Source organism: Pipra filicauda, unplaced genomic scaffold (genome assembly GCF_003945595.2).
Source record: "Pipra filicauda isolate LSUMZ 115617 unplaced genomic scaffold, ASM394559v2 scaffold143_size2779998_pilon, whole genome shotgun sequence".
Taxonomy (NCBI): Eukaryota; Metazoa; Chordata; class Aves; order Passeriformes; family Pipridae; genus Pipra; species Pipra filicauda.
Genome location: NW_024103918.1, coordinates 2,074,903 through 2,091,624, shown reverse-complemented (window position 1 = coordinate 2,091,624; position 16,722 = coordinate 2,074,903). Strand labels below are relative to the sequence as shown.

General features: G+C 41.9%; 1 protein-coding gene across 1 annotated transcript in view; it reads right to left on the bottom strand.

The window, feature by feature from the left end:
• Positions 1-12,267, bottom strand: part of MSH2 (mutS homolog 2) — a 46,250-nt gene extending 33,983 nt beyond the window's left edge. Inside the window, exons 1-6 of the mRNA XM_027713020.2 lie at positions 12,009-12,267; positions 9,852-10,006; positions 9,144-9,422; positions 8,678-8,824; positions 7,522-7,671; positions 5,448-5,581 (exon numbers count right to left, since the gene is read on the bottom strand). Of these exons, the coding sequence (XP_027568821.1) occupies positions 5,448-5,581; positions 7,522-7,671; positions 8,678-8,824; positions 9,144-9,422; positions 9,852-10,006; positions 12,009-12,228 (1,085 nt within the window). The 5' untranslated portion in view covers positions 12,229-12,267. The remainder of the gene's footprint in view (positions 1-5,447; positions 5,582-7,521; positions 7,672-8,677; positions 8,825-9,143; positions 9,423-9,851; positions 10,007-12,008) is intronic.
• Positions 12,268-16,722: the final 4,455 nt, after the last annotated feature.

Below are 16,722 nucleotides of genomic sequence, written 5' to 3'. Positions count from 1 at the left end.
TATGGCAGCTACAGATTCACATTTCCCTAAATAAATAGCAATTTGATTATGTCTTACAAGTCTGAAAACCAATTTGACGTTTCAATCAAATTTTAATTTTCATTTCTGTTGAGCCTCAAAATTCAGATGCAAAAGACACTGACTAAAAGCTTAATCCTTCTATCCATTTTGCACCAAGTTAGGACTTGTCAGGAAGAAGTGGGTGAGACTAGAAGATACTATGACTACCTGCTCCAGTGCTGCACCACTGAATGCCACCTGTAATTTACTGATTTGCAACACTGATTGCTGATCCCTGACCTCGAAGACAAATTATTTGGTCAATGTACAGAATACAAACACCAACCTTGTCTTTCCCACACCTGAAGGTGTCATGAAAGGAGTCTTTTTTCCAGCTTGTCAGACAAGAAAACTAAAAATAAGTCTTTTGCAACACAAGAATCTAAGCTTTTTAAAAGGTTTCAAGTGCCTGGCATTTTAATGGAAGTTCCTTCCTAGAGACATGGCCTGTGTGACACGTGCCTGACTAGTAGAGTTTTTGTTTAATGTCTCTAGACAGCACTCAATGTCAACCTCAGTTTCACAAGCAGACCCAAATGAAAACACAGGTAAACTGGTAGTTTTGAAAATAGTAAACACAGGTGAAAGGAGGGGAGAGGGTTAAAGGAGAAGCACGGAGAGCTTCAAGCTCCAAACATTTCTGTAGGGAACTTAGCGATGATAACTTTTGGAATGACAAAGGTGACATTTTTCTAACATTTCTAGAGGCTTATTGGAAGCCAACACCATTTTCATGTCACTGGAATGACAACTTCTTTTATGCGAAGTATTTATTGCATCACGATCTCCATGACAATAAGAAATCATACTTCTGTCTTCCAATTGGTTCAGATTCAACCTGTATTTCAGAAGCTTCTTTAAAGGCATTAGGAGCACTCTGAGCATCTAAAATGCATTTGAATCAGGTCATTTAGACAAACCTCCAAGCTGGTCATATTTTTCCCTCCCTTACCGAGGACACAGGCCACCACATAGTAATTCAGCTGCCTGAAATCAGTCTGGCTGTGGAGAAGTACTGACCTGTACTCAGAAAAGTATTGAAGGTCTTTCCAGAGCTGCTAACCACAATGAAAAAAGCAACAAAGCCTGTCTGCAATGCTTTGCAGGGACAACTGCAGGTTAGAAAGGAACACAAAAGCAGTGAAGACCTATCACAGAACAATTTACCCTTGAACTCAAGGCCTCTAGGTCCAGCCCTTGCTCAAAACAAGGCTAATTTCAATTGAACACTGAACAAGAACAGAGATACCTCCATCTCTCTGAGAGAGACTGACCATCCTCATGGGGGACACTTTTTTTTTTCTATTCAGCTTGGAGAGTCCTCTGGTGAAGTTGGTGTCTGTTTTGTCTCATGGTTTTGCTGTGCCTTTGCAAGAAGCACCTGGCTTTGCCTTCTCTCTGACTCCCACTCTCTCAGCAGCTGAAACAAGCAGTTAGAGCTGCCCCTTAGTCTTCTCCTCACCAGACTACAAACCCAGCTCCCTCAGCCTCTCCCCACTCACCACACATGCAGCAGCTCACGGACCTGCTCAGTGGCTCTCCACTGGACCTGTTCCTTTTGTCTATCCTGTCCTGCAAAGCCCTACACTGGATACACTACTCCAGATGCAGCCTCACAGCTTCCAAGCAGATGTGAACAATCAGGTTCCTTGAGCAGTTCTTACCAGTGGAGCCCAGTGGAGGGTCACCCTTGACTCCTGCCAGGGCACTGCTGACCCCTCCCAGAGCTCAGCCGACTCTGCCAGCCTGTGCAAAGATCCAAGTATCACATTCCACCCCAGAAGGTGCTGGGGCTGACTTGAGTCCTCCAAGAGAGCCAGGGCCTTTGGTTATGTTTCTTCTTCTCATCTCAAGGGAACAAGTTAGGGGAACTTTTTTCATTTTTAAACAACCTGTTACTTTAATTATCAATCAAGACTGATTCGTGGTAACATCCTGTAAACTTGAATTTTTACCCTGCTAGCTATTTATTCACCTCAAGCTTCCCAAATATGTTACTTTCTGACTCTGCTAGAGACAGGGCTCATTTCCACAATGTGGCCCCCATGCAGCGTGATATTTAGGAACACCGGAGAAAAGCTCAAAATAGGCTTGAATCAGAACAAGTGAGTACAGCCTTTAACTCCTCTGAGACCCCTGCATCTCTTCTACCATGGGACACAGGCATATGAGAGGTTCAACCACAGTATATATAAAGGACTAAAAAGGTGAGATGCAATCTTTTATTTATGCTGTGCATAAATGTCAGAGTTTTTCCCAAAAACAGGAAAAAAATAAAATATATTCAGCATGAACTCTCTCCTCAAGACATAACAGAACAAGCACTCTTTTACACTGTGCCACATTTCTTAGACTTTCCAGTATCTGAAGAATAAACACTACATACTGAAGCTGCTTGCTGTATTACAGTCAACTGTGTTATGTAATTAATACATGTATTTGCACTTCCTGTCTCTGCGACTACATTTTAATTTCAGAAATATGCTGACTACAAGACAAGGAATAAGAACTTCATGTACTTGCCTTCTGAACACACCACATGGAAGATATAGGGCTGTATCTTGTATACTTATGACTAATAATTATTTCCTTAATCAAGGAAAACCAGGTGGACAAGGGCAGAACCCCAAGTCTTACAAGACAGGCAAGTATCAGGAGCCCCAGTTTTCTCAGTTCTCATTAGCAGTTGTTCCAGTAAATATCATTTTATCTGAAGCATGTGCACTATGTACTTTAATTTGTGTTGTTACTGTATCAGTGGTTAATACATACTACTGATGCAACACTGTGTTCCACTTATCCATAGAGGTTAACAATACACTGCAGATTACAAACTACAGAAAGAAGTTGATTCCTTTAGCTCCAAAAGATGACTTGCACCACCTGGAGGTCTTAGTGGAGGAATACAACAGCCTAACTTCTTTTAAAAAGTTAAACTTTCAGAAAACTATTATCCCAGTAGTGTAGAATTGGCAAGTTGAAATACCTCCTATACAGCCAAAACAAGAAGCTTCCTTCAAAACACTGTCACCAAACATCAGTCCAGCTTGGGCAGTTCTGCTTATTTTGAGAAGTTTTGCACTGGTTAGAATTAAATGGGGTCCTTCAACATGGTACACTTCAAGTCAAGAAATCATCAGTAGCTTCTCTTGACTACAAAGTTAACATAAAGGAAGAGCAGTCCAGGTATTTCCTTCTCAAAACACCATTATGGTTTGCAATCCTTAAAACAGCCACAATATACTGTAAAGCCTTTAGAAAACAACTTGGCAACTGCAAATCTATCAAAAGATATTTCAATCTGTCAATACACCTCATCAGCCCCATTAACAACTTCTCTTATGCTTGTTTCCTTTAGATTTAAAAAGGAACAGTCCAACAGTTTTTCACTTTGAAAAACGTGACGTTTGGGAAGATGGCAAACAAACAGCTTATGACTAAATGACATTGCTTTTATCCCAAAGAATTAAATTTCTCAAAGTAGTACCTCAAAGCAAGATGCATTCAGACAAGTTTAGCTATGCAGCAGAATAAAATGAAAAAGTATGACTATGGTATCTCAGTGCCCATAAGTAAAGGTTAAAGCAAACAACCTTTAACAAATTACAGCTCAAATGACTCTATGGCTGGACAACATACAGGAGGTTATCAATGGACTTCTTTCAACTTCGTAACACTTGGATACACTGACCTTTACAAGCTTCACTAAGAACTGAACTCCATTTAATTACTCCCCTCCTCCTTTAAATATAGCTTTTCCTAAACACAGTCAACATTAGCCATACAGAATCGCAGCACAAAATGTGGAGATGATCTTAACTCTACAGAACAGGTCAAGTTACATTTTCTGCTACAACTCAACCCCAGCTTTATAAAGAAAATAGTGTATCTCTTCCAAACTTGTAAGACTTCTGATGCACAGTAATGAGCAAACATGTCTGACACAAAAGTTAAAATTTCCAACGTTTACTTTGACATAAGAAAATTACAAAATGGGAGCTATAACTTTCAAAATCTTAAAACCAACAAAAAATTGGTTAAAAATAAACTTGGATCAGATCTTAGGATCCAAAACTGACAGATGCAGAAAATCCTGGGTACTTAGTCAAGAACAATAAAAGCTTTTGTAACACATGCAGGAGGTAAGATGTAGCATTCAATAAACCCGTGAACAAATATTTCAGTGTCACATTAACAACATTTCTAAGTGGGCTCTGATCAAGTTACTACACTTCATTCTGCAAACAATTAGGAAAAGTAGAAAAACTTGCTGAAGACAAGCAGAATAATTCAGTCTCCAGAAATCTAGAGAGAAAACTATCATTCTGATGGTAGTGAGCAAGTGGCTGTGCTTAGTTGCCAGCTGGACTTAAACCACAACAACTACTACACAGTTTATTTAAATATCAGCATGTCTAAGCCAAAATTTCTTTTTCGGTAGTAGGGATCTGTGCCAAAGCCCAACAGCATATACAGACATACCTGTAATGCCTCATCTAAAATATGAGTGTTAGAGAAGCTATCAAAGTTAAATCCAGTCTTCCAGCCTCTTCTGCTTTGTCAAGATACATTTTAATACACATTTTGCAATGCGTTAACCTGCTGATCACTAGAGTTGCATGAAGTTTGGTTTTAGATCATAAGAATGTAGCTATATTTAGCAGGAGTTCAAAAACCTTGTACTTGCATGGTGAACATAACCAAGACAAACATACACAGTAGGAATAGAACCTTTGCAGTTTTCCTTTCTGAAGGACTGAGACTTGACAGATTCTCTAAGGTTTCTTATCAACTGATACTGCTATCTACTGGTAGGGCAGCCACACAGTGACAGCAGGATCAAAGAGCAAGAAAGAAAAAGACCCCTTGTACTTGGGCTCACAGTATCTAGGCAAGATATGATAAGAGTGACCTACTGCCAAACCAAAAGTAGGTTTTTTTTCTGGAAATAGGAAGATATTACTACTGCTTAATTGTTTGGGTGTTTTGCTGTTTTGTTTTGTTTTTTAAGTGGTAAACTTGAAGTGACATCAAAATATTATTACACAGACTGAGCACTTGCAGTATTAACGACAGTTAGGAAGCAGCTGCTACGCTGCCTTAGCCTGTGGCACAGAATCATTTGAATCATTTCGATCATCTAAACATATTGTACCTCCTCTTTAAAATACATAATTGTAAAAAGCATTTAATCTAACAGTAACCTGTCACTTCGCATCTCAAGGAAAAATATATTCTGCTCTAACTACGATGCATTACAGGATAGCACACCAAAGCCTCCAACCACTATTATTCCTTGGTTGTAGTATTTTGTGCTTAAAAAGAAAGAGCCTTATATAAAATAGTTACTAACTTGTGTAAGTCTATCAAACACATAATATTGTTACCTTTCTTCAATTCTGTTCTTGTCCATAAGCGGTTGTTTGATCCACTGATTAACTAGTCGTTGTCCTTGAGGGGTTCTGCATTTATTGAGTAAACCAACTAGAGACTGTGCAGTATTCCCATTTTCCACAGAACTCTGAAAAGAAAAAAAAGAAAGTTAGTGAAGCTTATTGACACCCAATGAATGGCACACAACTTTGTTACTTAGGAACAGGTCAGTGGATTTTTTTCTATTCAACTATCATGCTTCCCCAGATCATCTTCGGAGTACTACAAAACATTTCTAAACTTGCTCTGTTCAGGCTATAGTTTACTATCTATAGTTTAAGTTTAATATTAGCTGGACCTAAGACAGAGTTTTGGGCATTTTTCTTGAGGTTTTGTTTGGTTTTTGCACAAACAGCTAGGAAGGAAAAATTTTGTTTATTATCGAAACAGAACAATCAAGCTTGTTTCAACTCTTGACTTGAAATTAAAATCTCAACCCTCTCCACACAAGAACAGCTGCAATTAAAACAGCAGGCAAGTATTCAGCCAGGAGCAGGTCTGGATGCCTGTGAACAATTTGGATGTAAAACTAGAAGCCTGACAACAGGAAATGAACACAGTGAGAAGGAATACTGACACATTTAGCCCCGGAGTATCTAATATCTAAAGTCGATGTGCCCATTTTCAGTTTTCTGAACAGTACTGTACATGAAAAATTCCTGAACGTAAGACGGTGTCACAGAGTACAGACATTATACACAAATTACCTATTTCAGCACATTCCATTTGCAAGGTACAGTTCCATATAACCAACTGCATCTGCTGCACCGTAAGATATTTACCTACACACCTCACAGGGCAACTCAAACTGTCCAAAAACCTCCCCACAGGCAGCTTCCTGCTAAATGGCAAACCATTGGCTCCAAAGCTCCTAGAGATAGACATGGCACTGGATTTCCTATCACAAAATGTGTAACACCTGCAAGGACTTGTAAAGGAACGCAGCTAAAACAGAACTTCCTGGAACACCTCCACATATATGGAAAAGAGATATGATTTTCGCTTCATTCCCTAGATGGTGGCACAGCACCAGGAAATAAAGAACAAAACCCAAATAAAACTTGGGACATCTCCCTCCAGGGTTAACTAGCTCAGATGCTGAATATATGCTCTATTTTCCTCTAGAAGTTACTCTAAGGTAAACAGGGGACCATTATCTGTGATTTCTTCCTATAAATCTGAAACGCAAGTGGATTAGGTCCAAGCAAAGGTCACTAACCAAGCCTTACTAATGTGGAAACAAAAGAGAAAAGCTGATACAACACACCACATTTTCCTACAACTATAAAAAGGGGCAAAGCAAAAAAACAGACATGATGGGAGGTATGAAGGAGCCTGGTAATCTGTTTGGATTTGTAGAAAATGTGCATAAAAAAGTAAAATTGACATCATCCAGTTAGCATGACATGGTGCTTTCAGAATGTTCTCAAGTAGTGTCCTGTTCATTGCCCTGCAGCCAGCCCTCCCTTCCTGTCACTACCAGCAGTGCTCCTGCCACATGCTACATGTTCCCCTATAACCATCTAGTTCAGGCTTGTGTTCTCTTCCCCAAACAGCACTACTGTATAAAGCAACTGTGCTTTGGCACTCCCTATCATACCACAAAAGTACACAACTCTCTTCCCCTCCCACACCCCAAATCTGCTCCTGCCACTGGAGATGTGAACTTTTCTGACTAAACCCCGGGAAAGACACAGCATTCCCCCCACTGCTTAACCTCAGCAGCTAAAACCATGAGGTACTGCTATGGCTTTTCCCACTGCACTGTACACTGTGGCCACTTTGTACCTCCTGGATGTTCTTCACTTCTACATTTAACACAAACTAACAGGAAAAAAAAACAAAAAAAGGTGGTAACAGTACTTAAATGTTTAAATCACACACTGAGCAGGAGTAAATGAAAATGAAGTTAAGATGCACAAGTTGCCATTAATCAGGATCTGGAGAGTTGCGATTGGGCATTTAGGCTACTTAGCAAGCAGCTAAGTAACTGTAAAACAGTTACTAACTCAAGTATGTATTTCTTACCTGAAAAAGGTTGAGGGCTTGAACAGCTGAATTATCTAGAACCATATACTGACTGAGATCAAAAGTAGTCAGTTCAAATTGTCCAAAATTAGACTCGTCTGACAGCAACTCTAAAAACTTGATAACGGCTGACAAGGACGAAACAGCAACCTGGAGTTTTTTTAAAAAAACACATCACATTCTAGTTAGAAACACTCCTGAATCTGAGAGTATTTGACCAATGATCCTAGAAAATTACAGCTGGGGAAGACTTTGAGCCATGTGAATTCTGGCAGGGCTATGAAAGACTCATCCTGTTTGACAAGACTTCCTTTCCATAGTGTCATTTCCATGGCACTGCAGCGTCTTTCTAGGTAGGTGCAAGAACAACGACCACATTTGCATAATCTGATAAACAAAATGTGAAGTGCACACCTTGCCAGCTTTCCAAAGCTGTTATCAGGATGTTTCCAGCTCAGGAACACAAACAAGTTGCTGCAGATAAATGAGATATCATGGATCATCTCAGGGCATAGTTTCAGGGTTACTTTTCAGCCAGAACAAGGATCTGATCTGACTTGCTGCATGGCATTACAAACTCTAGTGCCACTACAAAAGAAAGGCAGCAGCATGACTGACTTGTTCAGCTGCAACACACTTGAAAAAATTTTAATCTGCTATGAAATGACACATTAAGGGAGTATAACTGTGAACCTTACACCTGCAGTGAGCATCTGCAGTGAAGGGCATTTTATAGCATGTTTATCTCAACAAATTGCCTCTTGTTTGCAGCTAAGAACAAACATGCAGGCACTAAATCACATACTTAAGCCACAAGACAACACAAAAATATTATCATAAACATCACTTTGTTTTCAAATACCAATTTTCCTGTCATGCAAATTGTATTTCAGTCCTTAGGTTAGATGGATTGTGAACAGGAGGCACCTCTTATGCAGTCTATTTGCTTACCAGAGCTTACTACTTTAAAGAGATAAGTGAAGGGTTTTCTCAATTTTTTCCAGGACCACCTGGTATACAGCTTTGACACAGACTCAGGCTGAGCAGAATTACTAAACACTTCAGCAAGAGTGTAGAGGAGATCAGGTCACATCAGGTGCACATACCACTCCACTTCTAAAAAACAAAGGAACATTAAACATTGCTCTGTGCTCACCTGCTTTTCCATCTCTGGCAGTGCTGCACTATTCTTTTGTTCTTCTTTTTTTGATTTTAACAAGCGATTGAGATCCTGAACAATATCCTTTGTTGTGAAATCCGCCTTCTTCCTGTCTGTAATCAGGATTCCTCCCCTCTGAACGACCTGTTGCTCACAAACACACAGAGTTATCAATTACCTTCAATATTCGGGGGACAGATGGAAGCAAACACTGAAGACATATTTATTTCCTGCTAGGCTGCAGAGAGAGGAATGACAGACAAGATTTTAGAACAACTTTTCCTGATCAAAATCAAGTGAGTCAACAGACACACGATACATTTCATTTGCGTAAATCAAAACTTCCTCAAGTTGACATGTTGGTCCTTAATTTTTCCACAAATCATAGAGCCTAGCTAATAAATTAGAATATGGGCTTTTAGACAAAGTTTTGTATGACTGTAAGCCACCATGGTTCTCTTACTTGTCGCAGTTTTCCCATCTCTCCTGCAGTGTCTCCTCCTGGTAGGACACACTCCTTCGGTCCCAGTTGAACCAGTAGAGCTTCAAGGTTTGAGAACTGATCGTTATCTGGAAACTCACAAACACTCAATTTTCTCAGCGTGGTGTCAACAAAGCCCGCTCCTACTACTCTTTGTCCATCAGCAGTAGACAGCTTAACCCCCACAACCCCAACGGCCGTGGACATGTCATTGTTGGCAAAGAGAACTTCCTCAAACTGGGCAAGATTTCCTGGAGAACCCTATTTAGAAAAAGAAAAATACTTTTTTAAGAGTGTGTATATACACATACTTTCTTTTTTGTCTTTAAGAACAACGAATGATAAAACTAAGTACTGAACAGTCCACTAATATAATATATATAGCTGTTCTATTTTTTAACTATTCAAATTTTACGTATCATCTACACAGAGCAAAGTACTTTGTGTTTCCTTTATTTCCCAACCTATGGCAAAGACACAGAACAAGCTCTTTCAGCCTTATATCAGTAGAAAATACAGTGATATATAACAGATATATAACCAACATATTAAAAACATGAGTGATTTACCATCATACCACCCATGTCGGTCCGTTAAAATCCCAAAACTCCAAGCAGAGAAACTCAGGAAAGACTGATGGGTTTTTTTTTCTTTCATCTCATAGTTACAAAGAAAGGTTGAACAGTATACCTTGTAAGCTAAATACCAGTCATTTTCTTTGACAGATTTGCTCCCCGCTTTGTTCTTGTAAACTTCAACTCTGTAATGACGGACCAGAAGCAGATCTCTCACAAAAGATTCAAAGTTCATTTTACTAAGCACAACACTCTCAAGTTTCTGAGTTCCTAAAAGAAAAAAAAAAGAAGACACTTATAAATTGTTCATAAAAATTATTTTCTGTAATCAAAATCCCCAAGAAAGGCCTTCAGGAAAGCCACTATTCTAATATCAAACAAGCAATCACGTAGAATCCATGAAATGACAAAACCCCAAAACAATCAGCTGGTTAAAACTAATGAAGAAAGCATACTCCAACTCCAAATAAAAACAGTGTTCATTTCCAAATTTCACTAAATCTGTATGGTAATATATACAAAGAGATCTGTTCTCCTCACCCTTCCCCTCTCATTATGATATTCTTCACTTGGTTTACTAATTAACATTTCACACATTTTGATCTAATGAGTGATAGAAGCCTGCTACAGGTTTTCCTTCTGTTGACAGAACAGACTGTCACCCTAACCACACTCAGAAGATAGCAAGACACTTCCCTTTTATCACAATATATCCTGTAAAAACAATATATTCTCAAAAAACTCTAAACCATTCATAGTTTACATGAACATCTAACTTAGGAAGTGCTTAATTTAAAAACTTCTTGCTTCTGTTCCTTGAGGTGTCCAGGCAGATGATGCAGCTGAACAAATTTATTTCCACACAGCTGCCCAGAGGAGCAACACAACTTCCACCACCCCACCTCCAGCAGCAGCCTACTCACAGAATTAGGCAGTTCCACTATTGAACAAATTGGGATTTCAGGTGAGTACATTAAGTTTTCTGCCAGATTGGGAAGTGGAATTAACTCAGACTAGTGTCAGATACATGAGAGCTAGATGACATACCAAGTACAAGCAATAGTTACTGAATATCACATCTCTCTTTTTAGTAGCATGCCTTCCTCACATTTGAGGTCCTTCCTCCCTTACGTGAAAGATGTTAAATAGTGACTTTCCATACCCATAGGATCTTACGGTTTTATTTTAGACATGATTTTTTCATTTTCTTTCCTCTTCTTTCCTCAAATATCTAGTACGACTTTTTTTTTTTGAAACAGGTAAAAAACCTAATTCTACATAATTAGGTTTTCTTTCACAGTGCAGAACTATCCAAAACCCCACAATTTTTCTTATTTTTTCAGTTGAGACAGCATAATACACTAGCAGGGGGGCAGCTGATGTTTATGTGTGCTTTGAAATCATTCTGAAAGTAAAAAGTCTAGTTTTATTCTGACTTTAAACTGGATATGGTGGATAAGACTTTAAAGGGTTTAAAACTTGAGCTCACAGTCACATGATTATACCTACAAAATTATCACTTTTGAATGGAATACAAAAATAACACTGATGCATGTGTTTCTAGTCTGAAAGACACATCAAGCTTAGTGGCTTTGGGGAGGGGCTGGAGTTTCTTTGGTTTATTTTTTTTTACATGTGAGCTCATCACAATAGCAAGTGAAGAGCATGAGAATGTCATTCTGTTTTTAGTGCCATTGCTCACACACAAGAAAACTTCATTCATTACAAAGAGGTTTATTTTGCAAAGTACAAGCCAATAATTTAGCAACACTGTGTTCCTCAAGATTAAGGCTAATACTAAGGTTTGTCTCTTCTGCCAAGATAATTTATCATGATGCTCCTACATCCGACATCTGCAAGCTCTGTCATACACCAGGAGATAAATGAAAAGCATCAGTGGGTGGATGGCAGAGAAAGCCTTCTGCAATTCATAATAAAATGTTACTTACTTCTGCAGGCCATCGTTATTCAGTGGTAAATAATAAACCATTATTTACCCATCACCTGCACCACGGAACGCTGAGGCCCATCCTCAGTTAGTACAGAAAATATCGTGCAATCACATTGCCCAAGACACCACCAGATCCCTGTGACACCCCGCAGGCCTTGGCCTTGGGAACGGGGCACCGCTGCACCGGCTACCGGGGCTTCCAGGGGCAGCTGCCACCACCATGCCCGCCGCTCCCCTCCGGCCACCCGGGTCCCGCCCCGCCGCAGCCAGCCCCGGGGGAGGCGAGTCGCGCCCCCGGGGCTCCCCCGCGCCCCCACCCACCCGGTGCCCCCGCCAGCTGCCGGATGACGGCGCGGGTGCGGAAGAGCTCGCGGGCCGCCAGCCGCGCGTCGGCGCCGTGCACCGTGTAGTAGTCTCCGCGCTCGAAGAAGCGCACAGTGGTTTCGGGCTTCTCGGGCAGCGAGAGCACGGCGCGCACGAAGCCCGCGTCGGCCCCCGCGCCCTCGGGCCACACGGCCTCTCGCTGCGGCTCCACCGCCATCTTGCGCCGCCGCCGCCGGTGCTCCCGCAGCCACCGCCTCCCGCCAACAGCGCCGCGCGCGCGCCAGCGGCGGCGCCCAATCGCTGCGGGGTCCGCGCCGCGCGTCACGCTGCCCCGCCCCGCCCCGCCCCGCCCAATCGCTGCGGAGTCCGCACCGCGCGTACCGCTCGCCCCGCCCCTAAATGGCGGGTGCGCGCGCGCGTTGCCGGAGCGCGAAGGGTCCGCCCCCGCCGCCGCCATGGCAACGCCGAGCCCGCGGGGCTCGGGCTGGGCCGGGGGGGCAGCGCCGGAGGCGGCGCTTCCTTAATCTCAGAATCACAGATTCAGTAAGGTTGGAAAGGATCTCGGAGATAATCAAGTGCAACCTATGACCGAACACCACCACGTCAACTAGACCGTGGCACTGAGTGCCACGTCCGGTCTCTCCTTAAACACCTCCAGGGACGGTGGCTCCACCACCTCCCCGGGCAGCCCGCTCCGATGTCTGCTCACCCTTTCTGTGAAGAAATTCCTCCTGATGTCCCGCCTAATGCTGGACAACCCATGTGCCCCTGGCAGCCCTGCCGAGGTGCCACTGAGGATGAGAGTGTCCCGTGGACTTGGAGCATGGAGGTCCTCAGGGCTCAGTGTGCTGAGCTGCTTCATAGGCTGCCAGAAGGCAAATGCTGTAACACAGCCCCAGAGCAGGGCGGTCACCCCGCTCAGTCAGACCGCCAGCAGGCAGGGACCGTGACTGACAGGCCCTGCTTTGCTTACAGCGGGAATGGTGCCCAGAGACTCCACGTGCCCCCTCCGGCAAGCACAGAGCTTCTCTTGCCCGTCCTACAGGGAGGGGTCGCTCCTCCCGGGCAGCACCAGGAATATTACAAATGGCAAAAAAAAAACAAGACTTGACCCCCATTTACACACGGGGTTACCCAGGGACAGAAAGGGCTCTGACTGCCTGGCAGCACTCAGCGAGACCCCCAGCCCTGACTACAGTGTGATCCTTGTGCCCAAAATGCTTCAGGTTTTTGATTTTTCCTTGCACTGACCTAAGCATTTTTCTTCTTTGTTTGCCTCTTTTTCCTTGTGCTGTAAAGACACAAAAGAATAGAAACAGTGTGGGTGAGAAACTTTCATGTAGTGATTATTGTGAAAGAATAGTGAGAAATCCCATGTTTCATCAGCTAAATCAAGTCTTTTTGAAAACTCCTCTTGCCTTGCAGTACTTTTAACCTTTCCAGTCAGTTCTAAACCATTATTCTTGTATCCAGATCCAGCTGCCTGCACCCTATCACCCACAGACAAAACACATCTTATATTTTACATGCCTCAGCATTTCTTACATAAATCTTTTCTTCTGGTTTGTGTACTTTGCTGCTACAGAGTGTCCCTTTGTTTGCATACCACTGCTTTCTCTCCCATTTCCACCCTATTTTCATCAGCTTCTTGAAAATCATCTGCCATCCTTCCTTTCTTCCTCCCAGCCCAGCCCTGTTTCCAGCTTTGGAATGCTTTTGGGACTTCTTTTTCTACTCAGGGAATCAACGTGCTCCTCTTTAATATTGGTGTTCATAGGTGCTTTCCAAAAGGCCCTCAGATGCCCACATAAGAACTACTTTGGGTTTTCACACTATCCTTTTTCCACTGGGCCTTTTTCCACTAATAACTTAGTCTGAAGATATTGCCATGTGCTGCCTCTTCCACTCCAGGGAACACTTTGGTGTTCCCACATCTGCCCCATTCCTGACCAGGGCTTGCCTTGGCTTCCTATCCCCACTTCAACCTTTCCCGCTCAAGCTCCAGTCCTGTACCCTTGAGGTAACACAGTTTTTCCAGAAAAAGCCTTCAAAGCCCTTCTGTAAATGCCTTTGCTGAAGGACCACAGGCAGTTCTTGTGGCAAAGAGAAAGTCCATCTGCCTTCATTTGACTTAGTAAGAAAGGAGGAAAGCAGTTTACTAGAGCTTTGACAGATTTGTAGTTGCCCAAAATCTTCCTCTTCTCTCCATAGCACTTGTAAAAATGACAGCTCATTTAGAAGTGGCTAATCTGGTCCGATATTTCCCTTCACCAAAAGAGTTTGCTTGCAGCAGTACTCATGTAGGAAAAACCAGCCTAAAAAATTGTCATTTAGCAAAGACATAACCCTCTTATGGCACCTACAGTGTCAGGCAACCTTGTCAAGAGGCAATAATACCAGGTCAGCTCAAAATACACATTTTTAATAGCTGTGCAAAGACTGCTTGTCTTTGTACACTTACACAGGGATGGCTACATACAGGTAAGGTGGGAGATAGGACAAGAAGGAGAAGAGTGTCCTGTACAAACAGCTGGAGAGGAGGTGGACTCCAGGGAGCTCATTACCCCCTTCAAAAGAGGTAAAGTAATGTCTGCTGAGCTGTAATTGCTGCATGTTGCAGCGTTTCCCTCTCTCTCCCCTGGGCTGGTTACACCTCCTCATTCAGCAGTTTGCTTAAGGCAGGCTCCCATCTGCCTAAAGCCTCCACCCCAATTGGCCGCTAATGTTCTTAGCCTGGTGACCACAAGCCCTGAAAAACATTTATATTGTGACATCCCTTGCATAAAACATCACATTACCTTTCCTTTGAGCTTCTGCCATTTTCTCTGTCCCAGTTGTTCTTCCAAGGCAGCTCCAGCAGTGCACCAGCTGATCCCCACAGGTCTAACTCTGAGTGGGGATCCGTTCCCTGTTGCCAGGCTTGGTTGCTTCACCATGCTGTAGGTAACAGAACCCTTCCTTGCTTTCTCTCTTGCCTTCCAGGAGCGACAGGAATGAGAAGATGGCTTTAATTGTTACACACATGGCAGATGGAAAATGGATGCTAATCTAGACTTTAATTTTGTTGCCTTTTTATGCATAAGTGGCATATAGAGAAAGGTTGCAATGGCTTTTCAGTTAGGAAAATTGGATGTGCTTTAACGACTCTACAGGGAAAAAAAATAAGAAAAAAATAATTCTTTTTCACCGTATACAAGTGTGATCATTGGCATCTCTCATGCTTTCAAGTTGGTGGAGATGTCACCAGAAAATTTGGTTATTAAACTGATGTGTAGCTATATGTGCACACATACAGTGTAGCAGAGACTTAACATTAACAAGATAAGAATATTTAGATAATGTAAGTTTGAAAGCAGAAAATGTGCCTGTTGCCCTGTAAAGAACCTTTTAACTTTCTTCTGTGTATTTTTTAAACTCAGATTTGGCACAGCCATGCTCTACTTGGCAGGCACCTGAATGCGTGTGAAGTTTACACACTGTTATAAGCTGGTCAGTGTTTCCTCTAACATGACACATCACCTCCTTGTCATCCACTACCCTCTCCCTTGCATATGCCAGCCGTTGCATGTCACTGCTAAGCCAAGGAGGACAAAGGTTTTAGCAAAGTCCATAAAACTCTTCAGTTTTGGGCCCAACTGTCCCCAGCATACAAGGCACCCCTGCAGTGTGCCTGACTGCCTGTACGCCCAGAGATGAACCTTAGTAATACCAGCCCGCAGCCTCCCCTGGGAGCTGCTAGAATTCACTAACTACCAGGTGTAAAATGGGAGCAGCGGGGCTGGTAGCATTTTTAGTTGCCTAGAATGTCTTTCAGGCTATTTCAAACAGTCTGTAATCCAAAGTCACTGTATAATATACTGATCAAAGTCCAGCAGGTGAGGATATAAATAAACATGGTTCACAAACAATGTTATTTCTCTTACCAAACTTACTCTGACTGTTCAGGAAGATAAGGAGGACAGAACTGTCAACAGACCCTACACAGGCAATGCTGACCTTTCATTTTGTAGTTGTGGAAACTGCACTTCAGGATTATTTAGGTCTTGGAAGAAAGTTGTAATAAATAGGCTTTATTGGTCATTCTCTCTCAAATACATCATTTGCATACCCTCTTCTAAAAAGTCTTTCATTGTCTTTACATAAACATGTATTTAATTTTACTCAGCAGTAATAATAATATATATTTGCTAATGGAATATTTCACAAGGAAGTAATAGATTTGTACTTGCCTATACAAACACTGTTTTCCCATGCTGTACATAGGCACTAAGATAAATATTATTACTAGGGTTTCTGGCACAGTTTGTGTCCATCTTTTCTCTGTAACAAAAAAATCTCATCCAGTCTCAAATTGCTTAATAAATCTTCAATCTGCCCTTCATATGCTTTTTCACAATTGACATCACATTAAAAGAGGGGAAACATGGTATCTCAGTTTTGTGCAGAACTTCACATTTAAAAATATATGCTCCTTCACGTAAGGTAGTTAATGAATAAGACAAATGGAAGCATCAAAATATTTACCTAGTTAAAAATTGATGCAGTGACTACTAGTCCTTTAAGTTCTATTGCTTTGTTTCTTTTACAGGAAACTCACTTTTTAACTTTATTGAAGGTTTTCCAGATATCAAAATAGAGAACACTTAGTATTTTGCTATTTAATATTGTATTATTTTTCAATAGCAATTTTTTTTGCCAGCAGTTAAAAAGT